Source organism: Orbicella franksi, chromosome 11 (genome assembly GCF_964199315.1).
Source record: "Orbicella franksi chromosome 11, jaOrbFran1.1, whole genome shotgun sequence".
NCBI lineage: Eukaryota > Metazoa > Cnidaria > Anthozoa > Scleractinia > Merulinidae > Orbicella > Orbicella franksi.
This window is the reverse complement of record NC_138155.1, coordinates 18,636,681-18,661,632: the sequence shown is the minus strand read 5'-3', so window position 1 is coordinate 18,661,632 and position 24,952 is coordinate 18,636,681. Positions and strand designations below refer to the sequence as shown.

General features: G+C 37.3%; 2 protein-coding genes and 1 long non-coding RNA gene across 3 annotated transcripts; 1 reads left to right on the top strand and 2 right to left on the bottom strand.

Annotated features, from left to right (window-relative positions):
* The first annotated feature begins 13 nt into the window (after positions 1-13).
* Positions 14-16,504, top strand: LOC145503089 (F-box/LRR-repeat protein 5-like). Its single transcript, XM_081482529.1, has 8 exons — positions 14-193; positions 1,479-1,817; positions 4,456-4,548; positions 5,124-5,626; positions 6,328-6,520; positions 11,340-11,422; positions 13,069-13,338; positions 15,242-16,504. The coding sequence occupies exons 1-8, from the start codon at positions 98-100 to the stop codon at positions 15,468-15,470; spliced, it is 1,806 nt and encodes a 601-aa protein (XP_081338655.1). The 5' UTR covers positions 14-97; the 3' UTR covers positions 15,471-16,504.
* On the bottom strand, positions 14,258-24,952 carry LOC145503157 (uncharacterized). The gene is made up of 2 exons (XR_014051442.1): positions 24,836-24,952; positions 14,258-14,919 (listed from the first exon to the last, which is right to left on the bottom strand). It is a non-coding gene; the product is annotated as an uncharacterized LOC145503157 (long non-coding RNA).
* Positions 19,105-21,699, bottom strand: LOC145503092 (dual specificity tyrosine-phosphorylation-regulated kinase 2-like). Its single transcript, XM_081482535.1, has one exon. It carries the CDS (start codon positions 21,600-21,602, stop codon positions 19,866-19,868), a length of 1,737 nt encoding a protein of 578 aa, XP_081338661.1. The 5' UTR covers positions 21,603-21,699; the 3' UTR covers positions 19,105-19,865.

Here is a 24,952-nt window from a genome sequence, read left to right as displayed (position 1 = left end):
GTATTTGGGAAAATCACAAACAAAAGACAATAGATATGACGTCATTTCCCATCAGTCTTCGAGGTTGTATGGTGTGTGTTGTATCATGTAAATCAAGATGGCGCTGTGTCATTACCCTTGTCCGGAAGAAGTAGATGTATTTACTGGGCCTCACATGCGAATGAAACAGCTCGTTTATGAAGCATTAGAAAAGGTATGTTCTTGACGTTTGGAGGAAAGCGTATTTGTTAGCTTATGTACTGTTGTCACTCTCGAACGGGCCGATCGAAGTATTTCACTTTAACCATATTTGCAATCTGCAGGTTTTTGTTTTGAACAATCTTGATTGGCAATTTCTAGTCGTTACAGTGTGATCTAATTTACGTTTACTGGCGAATTTCGTCAATCTTCTCATAATAATTTTTGCATGTTTTTCGTTTTCCTGGTATCACAAGCATTATATTTGCGAATTTGTTAGATCCTCGGATACGGTTTAGATGACTTGCTCTGGACAGAAACATTGACTCAACTATTAAGCCCCGGCCAAACGATCGCAACATTTCAACGCAACATATCGCAACATTGTTGGGTGTTTGGCCACCATGTTGCGACATGCTGGGTGTTGTTCGCTCAAATTAGAAGATGGTCACATTTTCACGCAACATTTGTGGATGTTGCATGATGTTGTAGTCGTGCGACAATGTTGCGCCAGGGGATGCGCACTAGTACGATTTTCAACTCCCAACATGTTGCAACACGTCGCAATAGGCCAAATGAGCACAACATGTTGCACCCAAAAATGTTGCGTCGAAATGTTGTGATGGTTTGGCCGGGGCTTGCAAATACTGGGCCAACAATGTTGCAATACGTTGCTTGAACTGTTGTAATCGTTTGGCCAGGGCTTTAGGAAGGATTTGACTTGTAAAAAAAACTCATAATTTAGTTGATAAATTTAACAAATGGCAAGTTTGATTTGAAGCTATTAAGTGCTTACAGGGGAGCACCACAAAATAAATTATGTCTGCTTGCGTGTGAACATTTATTGTCAGGCTTGCCACAGGTCAGGAAATGGTCAGGGAAAATAATAAATTCTTCAAGGTCAGCGAAAAGTCAGGGAATTTTGAGTCAGGGGAAATTTTACATTTTGAAGAAAAGTCAGGGAAAATTGGAATAATTTAACAGGGCTGATTTAATACCTGTGAAGGTTGGAAGAAACAGTTCTGGCTCTGTGATCTTGGTGATATTTTTACGTAAAGAAGAAGGAAAATTTCTTGAAAACTTATCAGTCTTAATGAAAGAGTAGAAAGGATGGCTGAAAAATGAGGCTAGAAACTGTTGTTTTCTCTGACATTTTGTATTTATTTGGTTAGGGAAATTTTATTTTTATCAGGAAAAAGTCATGGAATTTTGAAAAGTTATGCCTGTGGCAACCATGATTGTGTATATAAAACAAGACTTTCTTGATGAGTTCATGATTACTAGTTGCTTTTTTTTTTCAGCTATCAACCACAAACTTCAAAGATGATGTGTCCCTTATGAGACTTTTGGGGTGTATCAACTCTACTTTCCAAGAACTCAAACATCATGAAGAAATTGAAAACACTTGTATTATGACAGTTCTTCAGCATCGCTTGATTAATGAACAAATTCAGGCTATTGTGCGTGACATTCACAAAGACAATCATGTTCTGGAAATATTGTCCCTGACAAAGAAAGGACTTAAGTGTGCTTCAAAAAGCAGGACTAATTTGAACAGGAATGCTTTTGAGGACAGGTTGAAAGGAGCTTTGGAATCATTTCAAAAAGATTTCCTTCCACACATGAGGCATGAAGAAGAGGTAATGCAGGTGCAATGCAAATCGTGAAAACACAATAACATAGCATTTAATTAATTTAGGGGTGGATCTGGGAAGGGCACTCAGGCTCCCAGATTTTGGTGAGAATGTAAGACCCAAAGGACCAAAATTATTTTTCTTTCCTGCTCTTTTTGAGAAGGATCAGAGATGCACCTTCAATTCAGCCCAATTCAATTGAGCCTTACTGTTGTTTTGATTGTTCATTCACTGTGAAACAATTTCCTGAGTCTTCCCCGAAGGTTTCCTCTTTAGTAACAGTTTTGTCCAAAGTTTTAGAATATAGAAACTCAAAACTCTAGAGAATAACTCAGTTCATCATTCAAATTTGAAGATTCTCTCAAAATTTGAACTGAGCTGAATAGAAATCACCTTACACATGCTGCCAGCTAGGCTTTTGTCAGGAACACACGGTGGCTCTGAGCAGTTTCATTCATGATGACCAGTGGGACACATCAGAACCCCTGATTAGCTGTTTTCTTCAAGGCATGGTATAAAATTAACAGATCTTTGGGATTCACTGCTGAAAATACATGTTTTGCCTCAATGATATACTTATTACAAGAGATTGGTGAAAGTGATTGGAAAAAGAGAGAAGAGAACCTATTTGCCATTTTTAAGTGTAACATTCCCTTTATACTGTGTGTTCCCTTTCTCTCTCTTTCCTGGCAATTTCTGTGGAAGAGAGAGTTATTAAAAATCTGTACCATTTTGATCTTCATTTTGATACTGAGGAAATTCTAGATTAAGTATTGCTCCCTCTTACCTCCCAGAAGTAACAGCCCTATCAAAACATACCACTCAAAAGCAAAATCTATTGTGTAAGGTTTCAAGTCAAGCAACATGTTATTTATAACATGTGTTGGTGTCCTAATTAAAGTAACCACTTTAACAATGTCACACAATGTCAAATGTACTATAGAAAAAAAAACACACCCATAGATCAATTTATCATTCTGAATTTTAGTAAATACATGTGTCAAGGCTGGGGTCTAAGAAAAATTACAAAGAGTCCAACGGTTCCTAATGATGAAATCCTGGGTGCCCAGCACTTAAGTTTACAAGAAAAAGTAATTTTCTTAGTTGCCTGAAGGCAAATGTTGGCTGTCTGTGGCACCATGCTCTTCTGGAACACAACCGTGAAATAAGCAATCTAAGTTTCATTGGAATAAAATGTATATCAGGGACAAGTGCTTGCACCCTGGCATACCTTTCCATATTTCCATGAGTTTGCAACACATTGAAACTTTGAACACATACAGTGTATTTACATGTAGTATATTCAGCATGATAAATCAAGTGGTGACAGAGGCTTATTTTTTGTTTGAATGAAAAAATCGGAAAAGTGTGCCATCTCTGAAGTAGTGCAAAAGCATCTGTGGGTGCACTGTACAGTGTACTGTAAATAGTTCAAAAGTTATAGATTCTAAAAAATAGTATCAAAAAAGTCAATTATTTAGCAGACGTTTCGGGCCTAGCCCTTCCTCAGTGCTAAGTTTTGAATGGTATACGTCATCGAAGAAATAAACAATAACATGCTTGACTCTAATTGATAGGTAAAAGTGCAGACAGGTAAGAGTACAGATAGGTAAGAGTGAAAGTTTAGAACAAAGTTTTCACACATTCTGGGTTGTCGTTAAGGGTTGTATACAGTAAATATGGCTTATTGACCAAGTGTGAGGTCAAGATGGCTGGATATTGGCCAAGTTCTTTTCGTGCGCGTTTATGGACCGAGACAGAGCCGAGCTCCATAAACTCGCAAAAAAAGAACGAGGCCAATATCCAGCCATCTTGACCAAACAAGCTTGGTCAATAAAGGATTTATTATATGGCTTTCGAGGAAATTTTTCTTGCAGGACACGGCGGGTAGTCCTGAGTGGGCAAGATAGCTCCATCTTACCCGCTAGGGTTGCCAATCACAGCGCAGTATTTGATTCATCTTGCCTGCTCACGGAGCTAGCCAAATAATAATGAGTGATACTGCTGAGTGTAGTTGCAAGCTTGTTGCAGGAGTTTATGTTAAGATCAAGCCGGTGACCAAAAACCTAATGGCAGCACTTACATTTGAATGTGGACTTCTTAACCGTTGGCCTGGCCCAATTGCATATAGTCCTCCAAATCTTCATTTGCTTATCATGTTGCCCTGTAATTCATGCTACAAAATCTCTTTGTGTTCAGTAGCTGAGAATTAAACTGAAAGTAACAATAATGGCTTCCTGGAAGTATAGTGACCTCTTTGGCCTGCTAAACGTACATGTAATTTGTAAGTGGCAAGGCAGTTACTTTCGTAATTCTATGGTATGAACTTTTTACTGGTTACAAGTGAAATGTGCAACTGATTGGAAAAAAAATGCTTTGTGACAATGATTGTTATGTAACGCATTTACCAAAAAGTAAATCCAGCAGGCCTTGCCTAGAAAACAACAGTATACATTGTACATGGCTGTTTGTATATGTGTATTTTGTTCCTGTCAAGTTTATCCAATTACGTTACATTCTATGTTCACTTTGTTTACATTGAAATTCAAGCAATGATACTACTTACAGTGGCTGGCTCTTGAATTACTAGACAGTAAGATACATTTTGTATATATTCAGTCTTGAATGATTTATTATGTTTCAGGTATTCCAACCGTTACTTATGGAATATTTCACTTTTGAAGAGTTGAAAGAGATCAAAGCCAGAGTTCTTCATCTACATTCTGTTTTCAGTGAGGTATGTAGGGTTTTACCTTCAAAGAATTCCTTCAGTTTCTAACATTTTGTAAGGCATGTTATTTGTATTTAATTCTTCGGTAAATACTTGTTGACTCAGGACTTCAGAAGAGTAAACCTGAGCTTTCAATCTGCAAAGTTCACTTAAGAAGTTGACGTAATGGCTCTTTTTCAGTATTCCTAGTGCATACTATTCCTGTTGAGATCTGAAGTTAAATCTCAAGAGAGCCAACAAAATAAGTCTAATGTCTTCCACAGTCAAGTTACATATATATGTCATTGCTTTTGGGCAGTTTTTTTTTTTCATGATTTACTCAAAACAGTACTAAGAGCAGATGAAACGGATGCACTACCAAATTTTCAAATGAACATTTAAAGAAATGGATTATTTTTCATGAACTAGAATAAATTTAAGGCAAAAACATTATCACAAGACCTCGTTAAAGTTTGTGAAATGAACAACCTCAAAGATTAAATCTGACAAATTTAAATTTGTTGATGGGGCTACCGGTAGGATGCCCTTGGCATTATGTGTTGATTAAATTTGTGACCAAGTCTGTTTTTTTTTTCTTTCAGCATGCCAAAGCCCACAATACAGAGTTTTCTTTTTGCTCCTCACAAAAAGACAATAAACAAATTGACAGTTTTGATCAAGAAAGTGATAACACTGACTTTGAAAAATCTGCCTCACAAAGGACTAACGTGAGAGAACATTACTTAAAAGAAAGGACTTACTCAAAGACTAACACATCCACTGTTAAGGATGTTGAGAATTTAAAAAGGACTTTGACTACAGATGATGATGTTGTGGTTGCACAAGACCAACCTTTGCTTCTGCATTTTCCTGCTGAAGTCACATTGAAGATTTTCTCATACCTGGGACCTAAAGACTTGTGCCACTGTGCCCAGGTTTGTCGGCTTTGGTCACAATCTGCTAGAGATGGTGAGTTGTGGAGAGAGCTGTACCCTGTGCGTTGGATCTTCAAAAAGGATTGGAGGTTTGGGGCAGACAGTGGAGATATGTGCAGTTGTAACTGTGATTCTGAGGTTCAAACTTTGGAGTCTACAACCTTTAGCAGGTAAGAAATATTAATGGGTTATCATTGTCTTTCTTGTTATCTTTAACTCATCCACTGACAGCCTATTGGCTAAGCCTAGAACATTCTGATTTTTTACTAAATTTTTTATGGTGCTTGATGAAACTGAACTTTTTGGCGTCATATCCACTCAGACTGACAATATGAAACTGTTTTGGAGATTGACTTGACACTTTTACTCGAAATCCTGTGAACTTCAGAGGTAGAAAGTGTGTATTTATGAGTACTGTAAGATCATGATACACTGTTGGTAGGATACCTAGAAAGTGAACAAAAAAAACTTCTCACATTTAAGTTGCTGGCCATTTTGTCAGTCCTAAGCTTGAAGCATCAAACTCTCCATACAGTTTTTGTTGTGTGATCAGGTGATGATAAGTGTGCTCAGTATGTGAGCACGGAAAATCGTGGAGGGATCTAAAGGTCTGTTAATTAAATACATGGTTCTACCCTTACACTAAATAAAAGAATAAGATAAAAAAGATTTTAAAAAAATACATAACACAGTTCTGCAGTTATGTAACATTATCCCTACAGTAAATTGCTGCATTCTTCTTATAAAACTGTTTGTGTTACAATTGTAGATATTGCAATGATATTGTAATGATATTGTAATAATAATTTGTAATTGATATTGTAGAAATTAGATGCTACTCACTATCCTAATTCATTTTTCTGTGTAAAAGTTCTTTTACTGACACAGATTCTGAGAAGGAAGGTTCCAGTGATACTGAGTCAATCTCTGAGACAGACAGTGATGGTGAGACACCCACTGAGATGCGTCAGCTGCTGGGCTTGGTTCGATACCTTATCCCAGTGGTGGGCCCATCTGTGTGGGTGTTAAAACTTGGCTGCTGTCCAATGCTGAGTAATGGTCTGGTGAGTGACAAACAACAATAAAGAGATTTTAAGTGAATAATTGCTATTCTCACTGTCAAGCCTTGATCTGCATCCTATGCACACTACAGAGAAATTATATATTAATAAATTGGAAGATTCAGAAATGGATCTCTAACATCTCGACAAACTTGTATGTATTGAACTTATTTAAAAGGAAGTTAATAACAGTATTGAGTACAGTTAAAGATAATCAGTAAATTCAACCAGAGATAGTGTATAATGAGTGGCTGAGTGTAAACATAATTTTGTCACAACTTACTCTTTCCTGGCAATGATATGTTCATGGTTGTCACAAACTGTCAAAGTAGGTGTTGTTTTGTTTGGAGTAAGCAACTGCTTTAACAATCTTTTTCCAAAGAATCAGTGAGACTAATATCTTAACAGTACTAGTGTAGCCAGTCAAGATGATCAAGACTAGTACATGATGACATCCGCTGGCAGCTGGCTACTTTTGACAACCTTGGTTTAGCTTGACTGCTTTCAACAAGATTGTTGCTTTATATTATCCTGATCTTGATGTAGCTTTGAACATAATGACTGATGCATTGACCTTAAGAGTGCACTGACATTGTTTTAATCACCATGACAACTATAAATTACATTATAAATTATGTTATGCTGGCATTGGTAATGTAATAAGAAAAGTTTCCAGTGTGGTGGGGTGGTTGAGGGGGGGGGGGGGCAGTCAAAAACCACACTAGGAGCCCAACCTAAACCCCAAGTTGAGCGTCAATCTGAGTCACATTGGAAAAACAGTTTTGGATCAGTTTGCACAAGTATGATCATGATGTCATCCTATGGAACGCCAGAACTGTCTTATGATACTTTTTTTATTATATTGGGTGGTTATGTCATTATATTGAGTACTTATGTTATTATATTCGGTGATTAACTCATTATACTCAGTGCTTATTCCATTATACTCGGTGCTTATGTCTCTATATGCGGTGCTGTCTTCATTATATTCGGTGCTTATTCCATTATATTCGGTGCTTCCCTCGTTATATTCGGTGCTTTCTTCGTTATATTAAGTGCTTTTTTCATTATATTCGGTGCTGTTTTTATTATATTCGGTGCTTTCTTCATTATATTCGGTTCTAACTTTGTTTGGTGTTTTCTTCATTATTACGGGTGCTAACACTATTATATTCGGTGCTCTCTTCCTTATATTCGGTGCAAAGGCCATTATATTCGGTACTTCCTTGTTCGGTGCTTACTTCATTATATTCGGTCCTTTCTTCATTATATTCGGTGCATTCGTTGATATGATCGTCACCAGTCTTCGCAAGGGGCCATACAATTTGGAGGTAGTCTAGGGAAAGCCGGGAAAAACGGGTGTCACGAAAACTCAGACCCCGAAACCTCAGACCCCAAAAACTCAGACCCCTCGAAATTAAAAACTCAATTGTTATCACCTGAATTGCTCTATGGCCACAATGGGGTGAGATGTTTATCTTCTCCGGTTTATGTTGTCGCGTCGATCGAACGGTGAAAAACAAATATTTAACATCCTCCAACATCCTAACATCCTCCAAACTCCTATATCCAGGGTTGAGTTCAACATCTCCGGCGAGTGCTATTAGAGCCAAGGCTAGAGAGGCATGAAGTAGAAGCTTGCACGTAATAAAGCCTTTCTGGAAAGCTCCGACAGCTTGGTGTTTTGCCAGTCGTCGTGCCAGAGTGAAAAGATTGAATATCAACTTTACAAGCTTCTCAACCACTTTTAGTGATGGAGCTTCCTAATAAAAGATTGTTACTACAGTACCGCTCAAAAGTAAGTTACCACCGTCTCGCGAGACGCGTCTCGTTTCTTGCGAGTGCACTGGAAGTACCAATGCTACGCATTCGTCGGTATTCGAAACCTGTTTTGTTAATAAGACGTCTGTATCGTATCGTATCGATTAGCGTGGTAGACACGATTTTCATTCTCATCAACAATGCGTGTGTACCATGTGTTTATTATAAATTCTCAAGCGTCCAGTATTGTTTCATATACATCGGCCAAACCTTTTTTTATTCCAGCCAGACTTGCTTAACGTTTAGTTTTTGTAAATACATTCACGATAAAAGTTGTGGAGTTTTGTCACCCGATCTACGTGTGGGAAGTTAAAGCAGCGATCGAGATCACCAAGTCAACACAGCAGCGCCGCCTATGTTTTGCCAACTATCGCTCCCAACTGATTTGTCGGGAAACTCGACGAACTTTTTATCCAAAGATTGCGAACATACGAAACGACGCTAAGTGTTCCGTCGAATAATTTAATATTCAAACTTGTGAACACACGCTTTGCACATACATGTAAGCCTTGAACTTTTTATTCAAAAGTTGCGAGCACGCCACGCTTTGATCATACTTCACTTCACTTTACATTCGAATAACTAATTTATTCGAACTTGTGAAACCTTGATAAAAACTCCTGTCTTCAAAGATATCGTATTTCAGCGTTTGAATGAACGACTTATGCCAAATAGAACCGGAGATATCATTTTTTCAACAATTTCCGTGACGCTTTCATGACTCCCATTCACAATTGACTCGCTGGCGCATGCCGAAAGCCGGAACGTTTTTCTCCTATGCAAAATTAAATGTTTGTTTGAGTTAGCGGTTATTGCAGAGCGAGCAAATGTAGGTAACTGAATCATTCAGAGTGAGCAAGATTCGCAAAATCAACCCTTTGCCCCCGTGATCGCACGAATTGAAACGCATGTAACTCTACTTGTAGTTACGTTCGATGTTCGATATTACCTTTGTTCGATATGAATCGAGCAAACGATCGATGCATATTTTATGTTGGACGGTCCCATCGATTTGACAACGAACTGCAGAGCGGCAATCGTTACCCGTAACCGGTTTCTTACGCGTAATATACGCCATACTAAACGCTTCAGTGATTCTCGAGAGAAACGAGAAACGTCTCGAGAGAAACGAGACTCGTCTTGCGAGAAACGAGACGAGAGGTGGTAACTTACTTTTGAGCGGTACTGTACTTAACTTCTCAGGTTTATCGCTGTCGCGTCGGTCAAACAGTGAAGAACTAACAAGGTTTAGAACAGCAGCCGACACTGTTTTTCAAAACAGACCTTTTTTATGCAATCGTATGCAGCAAAAAAATGTGTTGTTCTCTGAAACATACTCGTTTGATCGCAATCTGCTTTTTGACTTTATGTGCGTTGCGTGACTGTCGGCACGTAAAAAGTCAACACGTAAAAAGCACTTGAAGGTCGAACCGATTGAACCGCCATGTCTGGTCTTGAAATGTGAGTGAACGAAAATTGAAAACTGGCGCAAAGGCCCCGCCACGAGGCAGATTTAATAATTAACTAATCCAGGCAGTATGAAAAAAAAAAAAGAAATAGAAGTGTTTGGTTTGAAACTTACTGTTTCCTGTAAGAAATATTCACTATTCCTGTTATAAGTTGGAATGCAAACATGGCTATCTCTAAGTACTCTTGTTTTCTTTTTTTTCTAAATTTTGTTTATTTCTGCGGGTTACGTGCCGACAGTCACGCAACGCACATAAAGTCAAAAAGCAGATTGCGATCAAACGAGTATGTTTCAGAGAGCAACACATTTTTTTGCTGCATACGATTGCATAAAAAAGGTCTGTTTTGAAAAACAGTGTCGGCTGCTGTTCTAAACCTTGTTAGTTCTTCAATATTTGACCGACGCGACAGCGATAAACCTGAGAAGTTAAATATTTGTTTTTCACCGTTCGATGGACGCAACAACATAAACCGGAGAAGATAAACATCTCGCCCCATTGTGGCCATAGAGCAATTCAGGTGATAACAATTGAGTTTTTAATTTCGAGGGGTCTGAGTTTTCAGGGTCTGAGGTTTCGGGGTCTGAGTTTTTGTGACACCCAAATATAATGAAGAAAGCACCGAATATAATGAAGTAAGCACCGAACAAGGAAGTACCGAATATAATGGCCTTTGCACCAAATATAAGGAAGAGAGCACCGAATATAATAGTGTTAGCACCCGTAATAATGAAGAAAACACCAAACAAAGTTAGAACTGAACATAACGAAGAAAGCACCGAATATAATAAAAACAGCACCGAATATAATGAAAAAAGCACCTAATATAACAAAGAAAGCACCGAATATAACGAAGGGAAGCACCGAATATAATGAAGACAGCACCGCATATAAAGACATGAGCACCGAGTATAATGGAATAAGCACCGAGTATAATGAGTTAATCACCAAATATAATAACATAAGTACTAAATATAATGACATAACCACCCAATATAATAAAAAAAAAGTATCATAAGACAGTTCTGGCGTTCCATATCATCCCTGTAGGAATATCACAAATGAACTTTAGAAAGAGCATGGAGACCAGAGTATTTAAATTTGTCATTAATAAAATTCCACAAATTTTGGTAATTAAACTTTGGAAGATTAAATGGCAAGGAAGCGTAAAATAATAGTGAGCTTTGGCAAATGCATCTGGTTAGATACATAAACCTTTGCCCCTCATAATAAATAATAACAAATATTACTGATTTTATTTGTAAATTTTTTTGTCTTATTTTGCTGACCAGTCTTTAAGGTAAGTGATTTGAATAAAATAATATGAAATCATTGCCTAGGAACTAAGTTGCACCCTTGATTTAGAACTGACCATTTCTAAACCTGAAGCTGGCAGTGTTATAAAACTGGCAGACAACACAATTGACAAGCATGGGATTTTTGTTGTTTACATTAAAAACAATATGAGATGCTTATCTTTTGGTTATGATAATGGTGTAATGATTATTTAATTCTTCTTGGTGTGTAATGTGTAGGCATTCAAGATCTTGTCACATTGTCCTAATATCAGGCAGCTTGATTTATCCCAAACTGCAGTGTCAGACTTGGGTTTGAAAGGGTAAGCGTACATAATATAATACAGAATACTTTTGAGGACCTTTGTATTTTAGTTTGCCACTTTTTCAACGCAAAATGAAACCGGTCTAGATACCGGTCTGGATGGGAAAATCTAGACCGCAGTCAATATTGATTTCGGCCAATGAAATTTTTGAGTTCAGTAGTTCCCAGTCCTTGTGAGACACAGCCATACAATAAAGAATAATATTGTAACTAAATAGTTTTGTCAAGATCATTAAATATCATTTTGGGAGATGGTGTGGTAAGTGTAGCCCTGTGACTGTCATCTGTTTTTGATCAGTCAGAAATGAACAAAACTGTAACATCACACAATAAAGATTTCCCCAGCTCAATTAATTATTATTATTATTATTATTATTATTATTATTAGTTAATTATTGTTATTGTTGTGTTATTGTTATTGTTGTTATGGTTATTGTTATTATTATTATTATTATTATTATTATTATTATTATTATTAGCGGAGCTCTGGCGGCCCGACGGAGCCCCATACACATATAGGAAAGAAAAGGAAACCCATGAATTGATTTTCTCATATGGTTATCATGGCTAGCGATATTGCTTGTGGGCGCGTACGTGTGGCGACGACGGAGTCGCCCAAGATGGCAGCCATGCTTATAGGCTGACAGAGACACGCACCCTCAGTTTGTAGCATCCCTGTTTGATATTGGACATCCATGTTCTGGTCAATTGACCTGTCAAAACAAGGTATCCATGGACCAGTATCATGTGACCATATCGCAGGCTCAAGTTAAGAGTTCAGCAAGGTCACGTGTTTTTTGAAGTTGACTGCTGACTAAGTGCTTGTTTTCAATTGAATCGTGGGCTCATGTCAGGTTAACGTGTTAGCCGGGTTGTTAAGAAGCCGGTTAACGCTAACCCGGGATTATAGAAGTTAAGCGAAGTATAATTTTTCTTGTATTCAAATGTTTTTCGCTGTTTTTATTTTGTGTATTTTGAGGACCTTAAGATTATTCAAACTCAAAACAGAAGGCCAAACAACAGAAACAGAAAACCTCACTGTAAAGTTACAAAACTCAAATCAAAATTCTCGCATATCCTGGGTTAATTTAATCGGGCTTTAAACAACCCGGTCCAGGAGCTCCGCTTGTAGGCTTGGCTAAATCTATATATTATTATTCAGTGTTGGTCAGGGTCTTCAACAGTTTACATCTTCACTAGTTGACTCAGTTGAACCAAACCCACAATCTATAGTTCTGATATCATTTGAAGTCACATGGGAGGTTGGAGAGAAATGTAAAGAATCTGACTGGGTCCAAATTATACTGATAGAGTCAAAGAAGTTCATGTTCAGCAGTTTACAAAATATGTTATCTGTAGCCAGCTTGAAAAAGACATGGGATTTTGAATATAATGTCATAATGTGGTTTGAGTAGTGATTGACAACAACAACAACTAGTTTATTGTAGCCATCAGAAAAATATATTACAATATTTAATATCATGTCACTGCTAAGAAAGTCTGGAGGGATTGCTCTTCTGTCATTGCTACCACACATTTTCTGGAGAGCAGAAATTATAATTGACAACATTTTGTTGTTTGTTTGTGCCATTGAACATTGCGTTATAGATGCATGCTCGCATATCTCATTTCTTGTAATTTCAGGCTGTTCAGAAAGGGTGGTGGCTTGCAGTTACAACTTCTTGAAGTATCTGGTTGCAAGAACATCACAGATAAAACCCTGTTCAAGTTGTCGTCCTCTCTGGGAAAACTTCCTGTTGGATCAGGAATCTCTGATATTGAGGACAGCAGTTGTGACTGCCATACACAGTGTTCATGTGGTAAACTGATAAGCATCACTCCAGAGACTGCTAAACGAGGGCTTGTTTATCTGGGACTGTCTGGATGTTACCAGGTTACTGATGCAGGACTAAGGTAATTTCAATTAAATTTGTATTTCCCAATTGATAACCCTGGCTCAGAGGTTAGTGTTTAGCAACACTGCTTACTGCTGTGTGCTAAAATGTATGTTAATGCAGATTGCTCTTGAGCCCACTGGCTCTGAAAAGTCATAAGTTACCACTCACATGTATAACAACTCCCTACCTGGCTTTCAACAAAATTAATAGCTTTCTATGTGAGATATTTTACAGGTGTAACAGGGTCCGAAACTGCGCTTTCCTGGTCGCCAATGCGACTAAAAATTTTGCACTGGCGACCAGAATTTCACAACTGGTCACCAGCGGGCAATTAACTATTTCATGCCACGATAATTACACTAACGATAACTTTGATTTTCAGCCAAATCGATTAAAATAAAATTCAAAGCCGCCCGTCAATTGGTCACTTCCTTTTTACCTTTCCACTGCTTTCAAAGTATAAAACCGATATTCCTGTTATTATAAATCTACCACAACGTCTCACAGCGACGATCAGTGCGAAGCTTCGTTGCCATGTTTTTTCAGCAGTTTCCCATAACATACGTATTGCAGGCGCAAGACACCACATGCGTTCTTTCACCACAAATATTTATCCAGGCGATGTGGTGTCCAAAGACGTTCTGAAATCTTTCCGTAATTTATCACAAGGTGGGGACGGAACATCGTGAAGAAATTAGATGAAGATTTAGATATTCTTTGGGCGTCAAAAGGTGGAAATGTAGATCTGTCAAAGTGGTCAAAAGATGATTTCAGCACTTGTTTGATTCCTGATTACATCGATTGCAGATGTTTTGCTGGCAAGCCTGTGGCGACCAAAAATTTTGGTTTGTGTTTCGCTGCAAAGTAAAAATTTTATTGACACTTTTTGGCGACCACATTTTTCCATTTGGCGACTGAAAAAAAAATTTCAGTCACCAGTTGGTGCCTGCCGAAAAAAGTCAATTTCGGACCCTGTGTAACTAATAGTAAGAAGAATAAAAATAAGAAGAATGAGAATGAAAATAAGAATAAGAATAAGAATAACGTTTTCATTAAAAATTAATAAAAATTTCAGGGGCTCATTAAAATTCTTCACTAAAACTTCACATGATAACTATTAACAGCACAAAACTATTTACATGTAACAATTGTATTAAAATCATTAAAAAAGGAAGCAAAATGTACTTTACAGAAATGAATAAAATTGAGAAAACCTGAGAATTGGATTGACTTTAAATGTCACAGAAACGTAGCAAAAGTATTTGCAGTTTGTGTCATCGATTACAGTACATGAGAAGTAATTTTAAAAAACAAAACAAAACAAAAGAAAATTACTCTCAAACTTTACAATACACATTCTACTAATTTATGGAATCTATCTCGTTCCCGCATGAATACTACTAATAAAAATACTATATAATAATAATAGTAATAAAAATAATAATAATCATACATATTAATAATAGCATTTATTTAACACAATAAAAATTACAGCTGCAGAGCTGATGTGGTTGTGTATATGAAGTAAAGCTGGTCCTTGGACATGTAGGAATGCTGTTAGCTTCACCCAGCTAATGCTTCAGAGAGACATCCCTCACTGGAATTCAATCATTCATAGAAATATACATTGAATAATGAACAACAATTAAATGTCACATTGAAATTATCTTTTAGAGCTACATAGTCTGGTATAGGATAAAGACTTTGTCCACTTTTGGTTTGAAAAAGGTAGATGCTAATATAAAGGGAAACACAAGACTGATGATAAAATTTAACAGAAACATGAGACAAAAAAAGTGTTAACAGGGCATTATGTAGCTCAGGGGACTGGAGTCTGGATGTGTCATGAAAATTGTGATTTCATCTTACATGTAATCATTTCATCCTGTTGATTAATTTTGTAACTTTTTTGTTTACAGGGCTTTGGCAAGGTATGGAGGACTTCCAAAGCTGAGGCATCTGGATTTATCAGGCTGTCTGCAAGTGACAGCTGAAGGACTTTTGGACTTGGTTTTTGTTTGTCCTAATTTGGATCACACACAGTTTTTCTACTGTGATAATATTGATGAGGGTCCATACCCTGACACAGCCAGTGGATGTCAAAATTTGCAGTGCAAAAACCGTGTCTGTTGTCGTACTGGTGAATGAAGGCTGTAGTAACCCAGCACCCTGTAGTAAAACAGCACCTCTACACTGACATAAATGTATATCTCATTAAAGTAAGAGCAGATAAGTTTGTTAAACTGTTGCTATATTGTCAGTGATGCAACATTTTTCATGAGTTGATTTTAGTTACTTGTATTTCTTATGTTGCTTTAAAATACATGTACATGACTGCATACTTGTAAGTACAAGTCAAGTGCAGGTTTTAGCAGCTGTTGTTTCATGTCAAGCCTGTAGAGCCAGCTGCTTTCATTGAATTGCTCTTTTCAGAATTGAAATTTTGTCATGGTTACTTTGATGTTTGTTGATTATATTTTCAAGTATGTTCAGGCTATAATAGTACATTGTGTAGCTTTGTGTTCATTATTAGTGAAAATACTGTTATGCATTGTTCAGAAATCACCTTTTCATCAGAGGTCCAAGAGCTTACTTTGTCGTTTAAGAAAACGTAGTTTTCTTTAGCTCTCATTTAAACCCACAGATAGACATTTGGCATTCTGAATCTGTTCAATTTAAATTTCCAAAACTAATTTTAAAATATTATTAAAACAAATTAGCAGGTCTGGAAAATTAGTAAGGAGATTTTTTGGTTAACAGCTAGTCAATGTTGCTAGCCACAGAATGGAAAATGTCTGTTGTAAGGGTTCAGAAGTGATGCAACAAAAGACATATTTCTGTTTCCATAACAAAACATCTGAAAATCCCTGTGAGACATGTGGGTTTTCCATGCTTAGAAAAGATTAAGAGAAAATAACACATTTGTTTAACAATTTCAACTATCCAAACTCCTGTTGTGTATTTTTTTGTATGGAGGTTGAATTAAAAGCTTAAAGCACATTATAATATGATGAAAAATAAACAAGTTAATTCATAATACTAAAAATGCCATTTGTGACAGCATAATGATGTACATTAGAAGCTCAAAGCACAAGATAAGTGGTTTTACTAATATAAATATTGTAACTTGCCTGACATATTTGTAAGAAGTAGAGTAAAGTAAATAATGAATTCAAAAAAGGAACTGTTTTACTTGATGGCTTTGTAAAGAGTGTTTACTTTCTTTCCTTTCGTGGTTACTGTATTTACTTGATTAAACACTGCCCTCAAATAAACGCTGCATTTAAGAGCAGCAATATTACTTAACACTGCCCTGGAATAAACTCAAAAAAGAAATACAGTAATAATCAAGTTTGAGCATGCCTAAAAAATTTATTTTCCTTGATTGTAACAATGTTTTAATATCAGTGCATTCAAAGCTCAAAGGAATATAATCAAAACCTGAGAACAATATACAGTAGTTCATTTTAAACAAGCTTTGGAAATTTGCTTTCATTGATAACAATGCGTTTCAGTTCAAAGTGAGTATACTTCAATGCTCTTTCAATGCTCTTGCCATATGCCACCCTCAAATAAATGCTGCACTTGAGTGTTGAAAAATTTAGTATAAGCCGCGGCATTTATTCAAGTAAATACGGTAAACTTTTTTGATGCAGTCCACTACAGTTGCACCTCTCTTTACAGACTCCTCTATGATATGGACACCTCTGTTATTGCAGAAAGTTCACTTTGTCCCTGAGAAACTAGAATTGTTGTGGTCCTTTCCTCTATTTTACAGACTCTCAGCACTGGTCCTTTGGTTCTTTTACTAAAGAGATATCACTGTGTATCAATCACAATGATTAAACTTCATTAAATTTGAACAAATCTTTTCTCAATATCCTCAACAGTAGGAAATGATTAAGAACTATGGTCAGAAATTTTGTGTTGTTCTCTTGGGCAAGATAACTTAGTCTTGCAGTGCACTCTCCACTCAGCTGAGTGTCAATTGAGTGTCAAAAGTAATCAGGCAATTACTTTGGTTTTGGTTTTACTACGGTTTGAGATTGGCTGAGTAGTCCAAATTGGCAAGTAACTTGTTTGGTTTTGGTTTTACGACACTCAATTGAAAAACTATTCTATGGAAATGGGTAACAACAACATTTGTAGGGGTAATGTAACCAAATGGTGAAGGTGACCTAAATATGTGTAGATGTGGATTACCATATTGTAGAGGGCTGGGGAATGGCAATATTAGTGGATGCTTTGCAAACCAGCTGTGCCAATCTTTTAAACCACTAAGATTCAAAAATGCTTCACTGTGTTATTTACAATAACCATAGCAGGACATTGATTTGGAAAACAATGAAGAAAATCGGTTGGCTGCAGGACCCAGCAATTATGCAAGTTTGCAGCCATCATGTTATCACAGTGTGAATTCGTTTGTAACTTGGTAAAATTTTGATGTACTTTCCATGTGCTGGATGATGGGATATTTCATGTTTTGTGTGTGGGTTTTTTTTTTTTGTCTTTTTACAACAGTAAATTCTGACAAGGAATATCAAATTATCATTCAGTGCAGTAATTTCTTCCTTTTCATTGGCTTAGTGCCCACCACGTGACCTGGAAATAACTGCCTAAAAATAATGTTCTGCTCATGCACAATACAGTCTAAATGTGTGTTGCTGCAAATAATATTTTTCTCATGCGAAATAAAATTACTGCAACCACACTATCGTGAAAAATGGCAGCTTGCTTCCCTGAGCCATCAGAGAGTGATTTAAATATGAAAACAAACTTGGTGATCGGATAATAGCACAATTATTGAACTCAGTTATCACAAGCCATCGTGATTTGTCAGTGTCTCAAAGATTATTAATTTGCCTCGGCCTTCAGCTTTGGCAAATAATTGATCTGCTTTCCACTGACAAATCACATATTTTGCTCAACCTCATCCAATATGGTATTTGCAACAAAATACATCTATTTCCTCAGTTTTCTTCCGTTATCTGACCGGTAGAATAATGTATTGATAACACAGTGACAAGACGTTTTAAAAATCCAGAGAATTGACATGAGAACCCCTTTGGCAGGGCCACTGCTACCCAAACACAATTATATCCTGTGTCTGTTTTGCTGCTTTTTGTGATTTTATCATGATGAAAAAGTGGTAAGTACAAATTATTGAGTAGAAAAATAACTATACAAAGTTTTTTCAAGTGATAAAAGTTGCAGGTTAGTTTTCTTGTATGATTTGCAACTGCATTAAGAATTTCAAGGGTAGATCCATCAGTGCAATTATTTGTCTTGAAATTAATTATGAATAAGCAAGTCATTTCAGTGCCAATATTTGTTAAAATGACACTGACAGCAAATGCCACCTCCAGCAAATTAGACAGCAAATGTTGACCCTTTTTTCCATTAGTGATTGTGACAGGAAACTAAGTACGTTTGACAAGAAGGGGCTTCAATCTCTTGGAAAGAGACCAAAAATTTATTAATAGCATTCTGAAAACTCATGCTTTGAAACAATTTGTTGATCTCATGAATTAGGAACAATGCAGCATGAATGAATGTTACGTAACAGATGATGCTAAAATTAACACTTCGCCAAAATTTGAATACTGCAGAAATGTGAAGCCACTTCTGAGTAGCCAGTTTACCTGGAAATTCCATTTTTGAAGTATGTAGGCCAACGTTTGTGTGTCTCTTTACAGAAATATTATTGGTATCCTAACAATACCAAATGATGAGAACAGAGATCAAACAATGGCATACCATGGGTACCCAGCCTGTAAGGACCTTTTGTCCTCTTTCTGGCTACTGTTCTGCTGTAAATTTTGCTTTGAAACAATTCCTATTGGGTTTTTAAGGCAATCAAACACGTTGCAACGTTGAGGTGCTGTGTTAAAATTAATTGTAGATCAAGGTTATCAAACATTAGGTGATGCATGAACTATTTGACATAGCTATCTTTGGAAATGACATGCACATTGCAACGACACACTGGGAATGTACAGCAAAGAAAACAGAGATTTCTTTGGAAAAGTAGAAATATTTACTTCTCTTCTTCCCTAAACTTACATTTAAAATGAACTCTGGTCTGCTTTCTCGGGGATAAAATTTCATCCTGATAATTTCATCATCATGAATGAGAATAGCTAAACATGCATATATACAAGGTGAATAATAAAATTGTACCTAACTGCACTCGTATATACAGAAATAAAATTCAATTCTTTACAGCGTTGTTATGTATAACTTAACTTTTTAGATCATATAATTGGTTCTTTTCTTCCCAAAAAAATAGTGTTCATTTCGTTGTTTGTTCGAATCACTATCCATTGAGCTTTATACGTAGATGTACACGTAAGAGTCGAAACGATTTACACTTGATGAAAAGCAGAAGTCCACTGCGAAAGCATCACAGTTGGTGTGATTACCTTAAAAACACTAAAAGCCCTCCTAAAAAAGTGCCCAAAAGGCATGGAAAAAATATAACATTTCGTGGTAAACGAAAAATTGTTTAGAATTTATATGCTGAATTGAATTAACTTATAGAAATTATCTTCCAACTATTTTCGGCAACACAGTTCTGGTGTTAAGTTTAGCTGAGTCTGTAACACCGCGTCCATCGTCCAAAATTTCCCCTATTTGTCTTCGTGGCTTCGCTTTCCCTGATGTAGGAGCAGCTGGTGGGAGCTTGGCTACAGCCGATCCAGAGTTGTGCCGGTGGTAAGGCTTGTTGTCGGTTGCGTTCGAGTCGGGTGCTCGAGGCAAGCGCCTTCGAAGCCACGGGTGTCGAAGGGCTTGTGATGGAGTCATACGTTGCGCAGGGTCCCATTCCAAGCACCTCTGAAGAAAATCAATGAACTGCGTGTCTTCACAACCTTTCAAAGCAGTTGTGAATTTCTTAGAGCCAGGTGGGCCTCGCGTCTTTCCGTGCCGGGAACGGCCACCAGTCAAAACTGTGCTACCATCTGGCAATGTTGTCGCTGTGCAATACCTCGGATGTCCTTTGGAATTGATGAAGTTCTTCGTTCGCTTTGAATTGTCTAATAACTTCTGAGGAGGCATGCCTAGCAGTTCAATGATACAAGCGAGTTGGTCTCCTTCGTCTTCGCCAGGGAACAAAGGATATCCTGTCAAAAGTTCAGCTAAAATGCAACCGAAGCTCCACATATCAATCGCCATACCATACCGAGCTCCAAGTATGACTTCAGGTGCGCGGTAAAACCGGCTTTGAATGTACGTATAAATACGTTGATGTTCGTAGCAGCTTGAGCCAAAATCGATAACTTTAATTCCACTCCTGCCTTGCTGTTTCAGAAGAATGTTCTCTGGTTTTAAGTCACAGTGAATGATCCTGTTTCGATGAAGTGCGTCGCTGCATTGAAGAATCGAGTACGCGAATTTCCGTACCAGCTGAACACTAAAACCTTGAAATTTGTTCTTCTTTATAAGTTCGTAAAGATTCATACTCAGCAACTCAAAGGTCATACAAACATGTTCACGAAAATTGAAATTGTCAAGCATGTGAATTATATTGTGGCTGTTGTCTTTGTCTTGCTTTTTCAAATGTTCTAGAATCCTGATTTCTTCTTTTGCTTGTCTGTGGAATCGCTTCTCATTCCGGACCATTTTGAGCGCCACATTAGTTTGAGTCTTGTGATCGTAAGCTTTTACAACTTGTCCAAAGCTTCCTTTACCGATAATCTTGACAACTTCGTAGCGGTAAGCGATGTGATCATGTGGAACTTGGATATACGAGCCCTGATCGTCATCATAGCCTCCGTTATTCGCGCCACCAACCACACCCTGACGTTTCTTAGCATTTGGTCCAACAAACCAGATTTGGGGATAATTAAAGATTTCATGATGTTCGTAGCTTGTTAGTTTGTGCATGAACTGTTTCATTGCCTGTTCTGGACTCATGGGTAGCCCTCTTGACTTCAGCGTTCCCGAGCCATTAGCGCTGGATCTCCTTCCCGACGAAGGCGACGCATTCCCGGATACCGAGATCGGGCGATGGACGGCTGGAAGAGCTTGTATTTCATTCGCGATCTTGCTCTTGTTCTGCTGGTTTGTTTCTTCTTCAAACAGCTGTTGTACCTGAACTCCCCCAACAAGCGGTAGAGCTCCAGAAACGCTAGATTCATGGGCCTTTACATTGCCTTTCGTTGACGGTTTCAATGGTGGTAGCACATCCGCGTTGCCATTTCTGTCCACATAAATTGCATCTCCTCCCGTTCCCCTTTTAGAAACCGCTAATGGTTTCCTTTGACTAGTAGTTATCATCATGTACTCTCGATGTTTCAATCGCAGCCAGTATATTAGCGTTCTGAAATCCCAAAACGCTGCTTCGAAGTAATCAAGCCTCACAAATTGCTTTCTCTTTTGTCAGCCGCATTTGATGTTGTTTCGTTGCGTCGTTGCCAGGTAATTTTTAACCAATCAACGCGCTCTTTTGCGGCGTCTTGGAAACCACAAGACGTAAACAAACCAGTTCGCCGTGACGTCATAGTATGAACGTATTTTTTACGATCTTTCTGAAGATTTACATGTAAATTCTCTTTCGTCACGCTTTAAAGAAATATTGCATTTTGCTTTCAACAGAAAGATAACAATTGAGCTTAATGCGGTTTTAACACAATTAATGGATTTGGTAAAATATATTGAATATATTCACTTGCACTTGAGCTTATCGAAGACCCAGCTTATTTGATATACGGGATTTCATTGTTTAGTGCATTTACTTGAAAGAAAGCGTATATTTCCTGATTAGCAATTATGTAGCTTTACACTAAAAAAAACACGTATCAAAGTTCTCTCTTTTTTAAATTGATATTAAAGCATTGAGTTACAACTACAAAAAATTCATACTGCTAACACTAAAAACATAACTTTCGTAGCATGTCAAGTTATGTTTGCTCACAAGTCGGATGATTTCATCAATCGTAGAAAAAAAAAATCGTTGAAAAAAATGATTTTTTTCAAACCTTAGAAAATGTTTCAAAATGATAGTTATTTTCATTACAAACAAAAACTTAGGAGTCCACAGCTATTCAGTTTGTTTTATGTAAAGGAAATTAATGTCTTAAATCATTGGGTCAATATAGAACCAATTTAATTAAGTAATTTACAATCCTCAAGTGTGTAAACCTAGCCTCTGTTAAATTTAATTTGCCCTCACCACAGGAAGGACCAAGAAGGACAGAGATGAGGTAAAGTTATCAGTGATTACTCTGAATTACAAACAGCTAGAGTTGTGTGATAGCATTTCATTCAAATGAAAATTACCAATTCTGGCAGCATGTAAGAGGCCTTTTTAAAGTGTAGTTGTAGTTCATGTAGTTCAGAAATGTTAAGTTGAAATGTAATCTAATACTGGTATTCATAATGAAATCAATTTGATATTTTTTAAGTTGCACTTTTCTCCAGTTTTATTTATTTTCTTTTTTGCATAAGTCTAACTGACGTATATGTACTGACTTCTAGCATAATGTGTTAGTTAATAGACCAATTTCAATATATTAAGATTCAGCCTAACACAATGGACCTCAGCATCAGGCTCTGGGGAATAAACCCCACAAACTCTTTAGTTATTCCCCAGAGTCTTGTACTGAGGTCTATTGTTTTAAATAATATATCAAAATTAGTCTATTAGTGACACTGACTCAATGAAATGAATTGATAACACAATAATTATTGTAACAATGTGGATGTGGATTTGTATGTAGAAAAGGAATAGCAAATGTACAACTACCATAAAGGGTGCAATATTGATTATGTAAGTTCTCTTTATGCATTAAATAAAAAAACATATAATTTATATGAAAAAAAAGAAGAGTAAGGTTATCTTTGGATATGTTTAGGAAATAAATCTTCTGAAATCTTGATCATTCACTGGTTGGCTTTGGAGACAAAATTTAAAATGGGAAGAGAAAATCTAGGGATGGGGGGGGGGGGTTGGGGATTGGAGAAGAAAACAGGATTACCAAGCCAGTAGGCTTTTGTCAATAATTGTGCTTGTAAAACTGGCACATTATGCTCCTAGCACTGCTCAAAATTTTGGAAATTACTGGTATGCTTGTTTCTCTAAATTGTTCTCCTTGCATCAAAATTATGCCACTTGGTTTTTAAGCAAAATAAAGATAAAACAGGGCGAGTAAACACAAAACAAGGAATAACGCCATTTGGAACTACCGTTTTCTACATTTCTAAGCATCCTAACTTGACTTTGTATTAATTTTGGTTATTTCTTGACTTTTCAAGAAAACAGTGAGATCCAAGATGGCAGGTCAAATGATGTCATTTCACGTCGTAAATAGCAAAGGGCTATCTAATCTATGTAAATGTATTTCTTTGTGCCTTAACAGAACGAAACCCTAGGGGAGGGGTTCCATCAACCCCACCACCCCCTTGTACTGTGGTGGGGGTACGAACTGGGTTAATTCGCTCTGACTTAAAGACGGTTTAAGTAAACGCTCCCAAGAGATGGAAGCTCTCTGTATGACATTGTAGGCTGCTGAACTATCTGAACTGGAACTTGGGAAGCACTCAAATTTGACAATGAGATCTTAGAGCTCAGTCAGGCTGAGTCAGCTCACTACTGAGCCATATGCACGGGGCCTAAGACCAAGAAACATCACACTGACCCTGGGCGGCCCAAAGACAACAGTAACAGAAGTTTTAAGAAACAGAAAAAGTAAAAAGAAGTATATTCATGACAAAATTATGTCATTTCGTGAAGGTCAGAAAAGCCACATTACGCTAGCAGTGCTAAATTGAGATAAAAGCTAAAAATTATGGTCGGTTTGCTAAAGTATGCCAAAAATTATGCTAGCACAATTGACAAAAGCCTACAAGGCAGTGCCAGAACCACAAAAAGTAGTTCAGAAAGAATCCCCTGGGGTCAACCCAAGCTAACAGGAGGAAAAGGAACCAAGAGTTAAGCAATCAATCTTCACCACTTTTTCTTGGGAATAACTGCCTATAATGGCCAATACAGGGAGGCTCTGCCTGAAAGGGGTACTGTTTTCAGGCTTCTGGTATATAAAAGGGTAGAAATGAGACATTTTTCAAAAAGACACCCCTTATGGCTGTAACATTTCATTTGTTTTACACTACATGAAAATGATAACAAGACTAAATGAATAATACGGACCAGTTATGGAAAGTATGTGAAAAGGGGTACCTTTTTTCAATCAAAGGTATGCAAAAGGGGTGTCTTTTCTGTCCCCATCCCCGTGCCCAGGTGGAATCCGCAGGAGAATATTAGAATGAGTCAAATTCCTCCATGTCCAGATGGCATTCCCTTCAAATACAAATCGCCCATAAACTCTCCCCCAAAATGCATTGTGGTGATCAATATTCCCAAATCTTTTGAATTTCTAACAGTCCCAACACAGCGACAGGAACAGAGGTTGACCGAAGAACCCCTGCAACTAGTGATATAAGTCATATAAGCACATTTAGGCGCCACTTATCCTTTATGACATGAAAAAGAGAAAAAGCTCTCAGTTGTCACTTACCATACATTGTAAGAACAATGCTTGAAGCAATTCTTCCGTTGTGTGCCCAAAAAAGTATAAATTACAGCTGTATTTTTTAAATCTCGGCGAAGACCCGCGCTGTGGTTGCCAGGCATT

What these genes read in the sequence shown, in the direction of transcription:
- LOC145503089 (XM_081482529.1), top strand. Translation starts at nt 98, where the DNA reads ATGGCGCTGTGTCATTACCCTTGTCCGGAAGAAGTAGATGTATTTACT. An exon ending in TTTATGAAGCATTAGAAAAG is followed by an intron (nt 194 to 1,478) that starts GTATGTTCTTGA and finishes TTTTTTTTTCAG; the next exon opens with CTATCAACCACAAACTTCAA. An exon ending in CAATGCTGAGTAATGGTCTG is followed by an intron (nt 6,521 to 11,339) that starts GTGAGTGACAAA and finishes TGTAATGTGTAG; the next exon opens with GCATTCAAGATCTTGTCACA.
- LOC145503092 (XM_081482535.1), bottom strand. Translation starts at nt 21,602, where the DNA reads ATGATGATAACTACTAGTCAAAGGAAACCATTAGCGGTTTCTAAAAGG.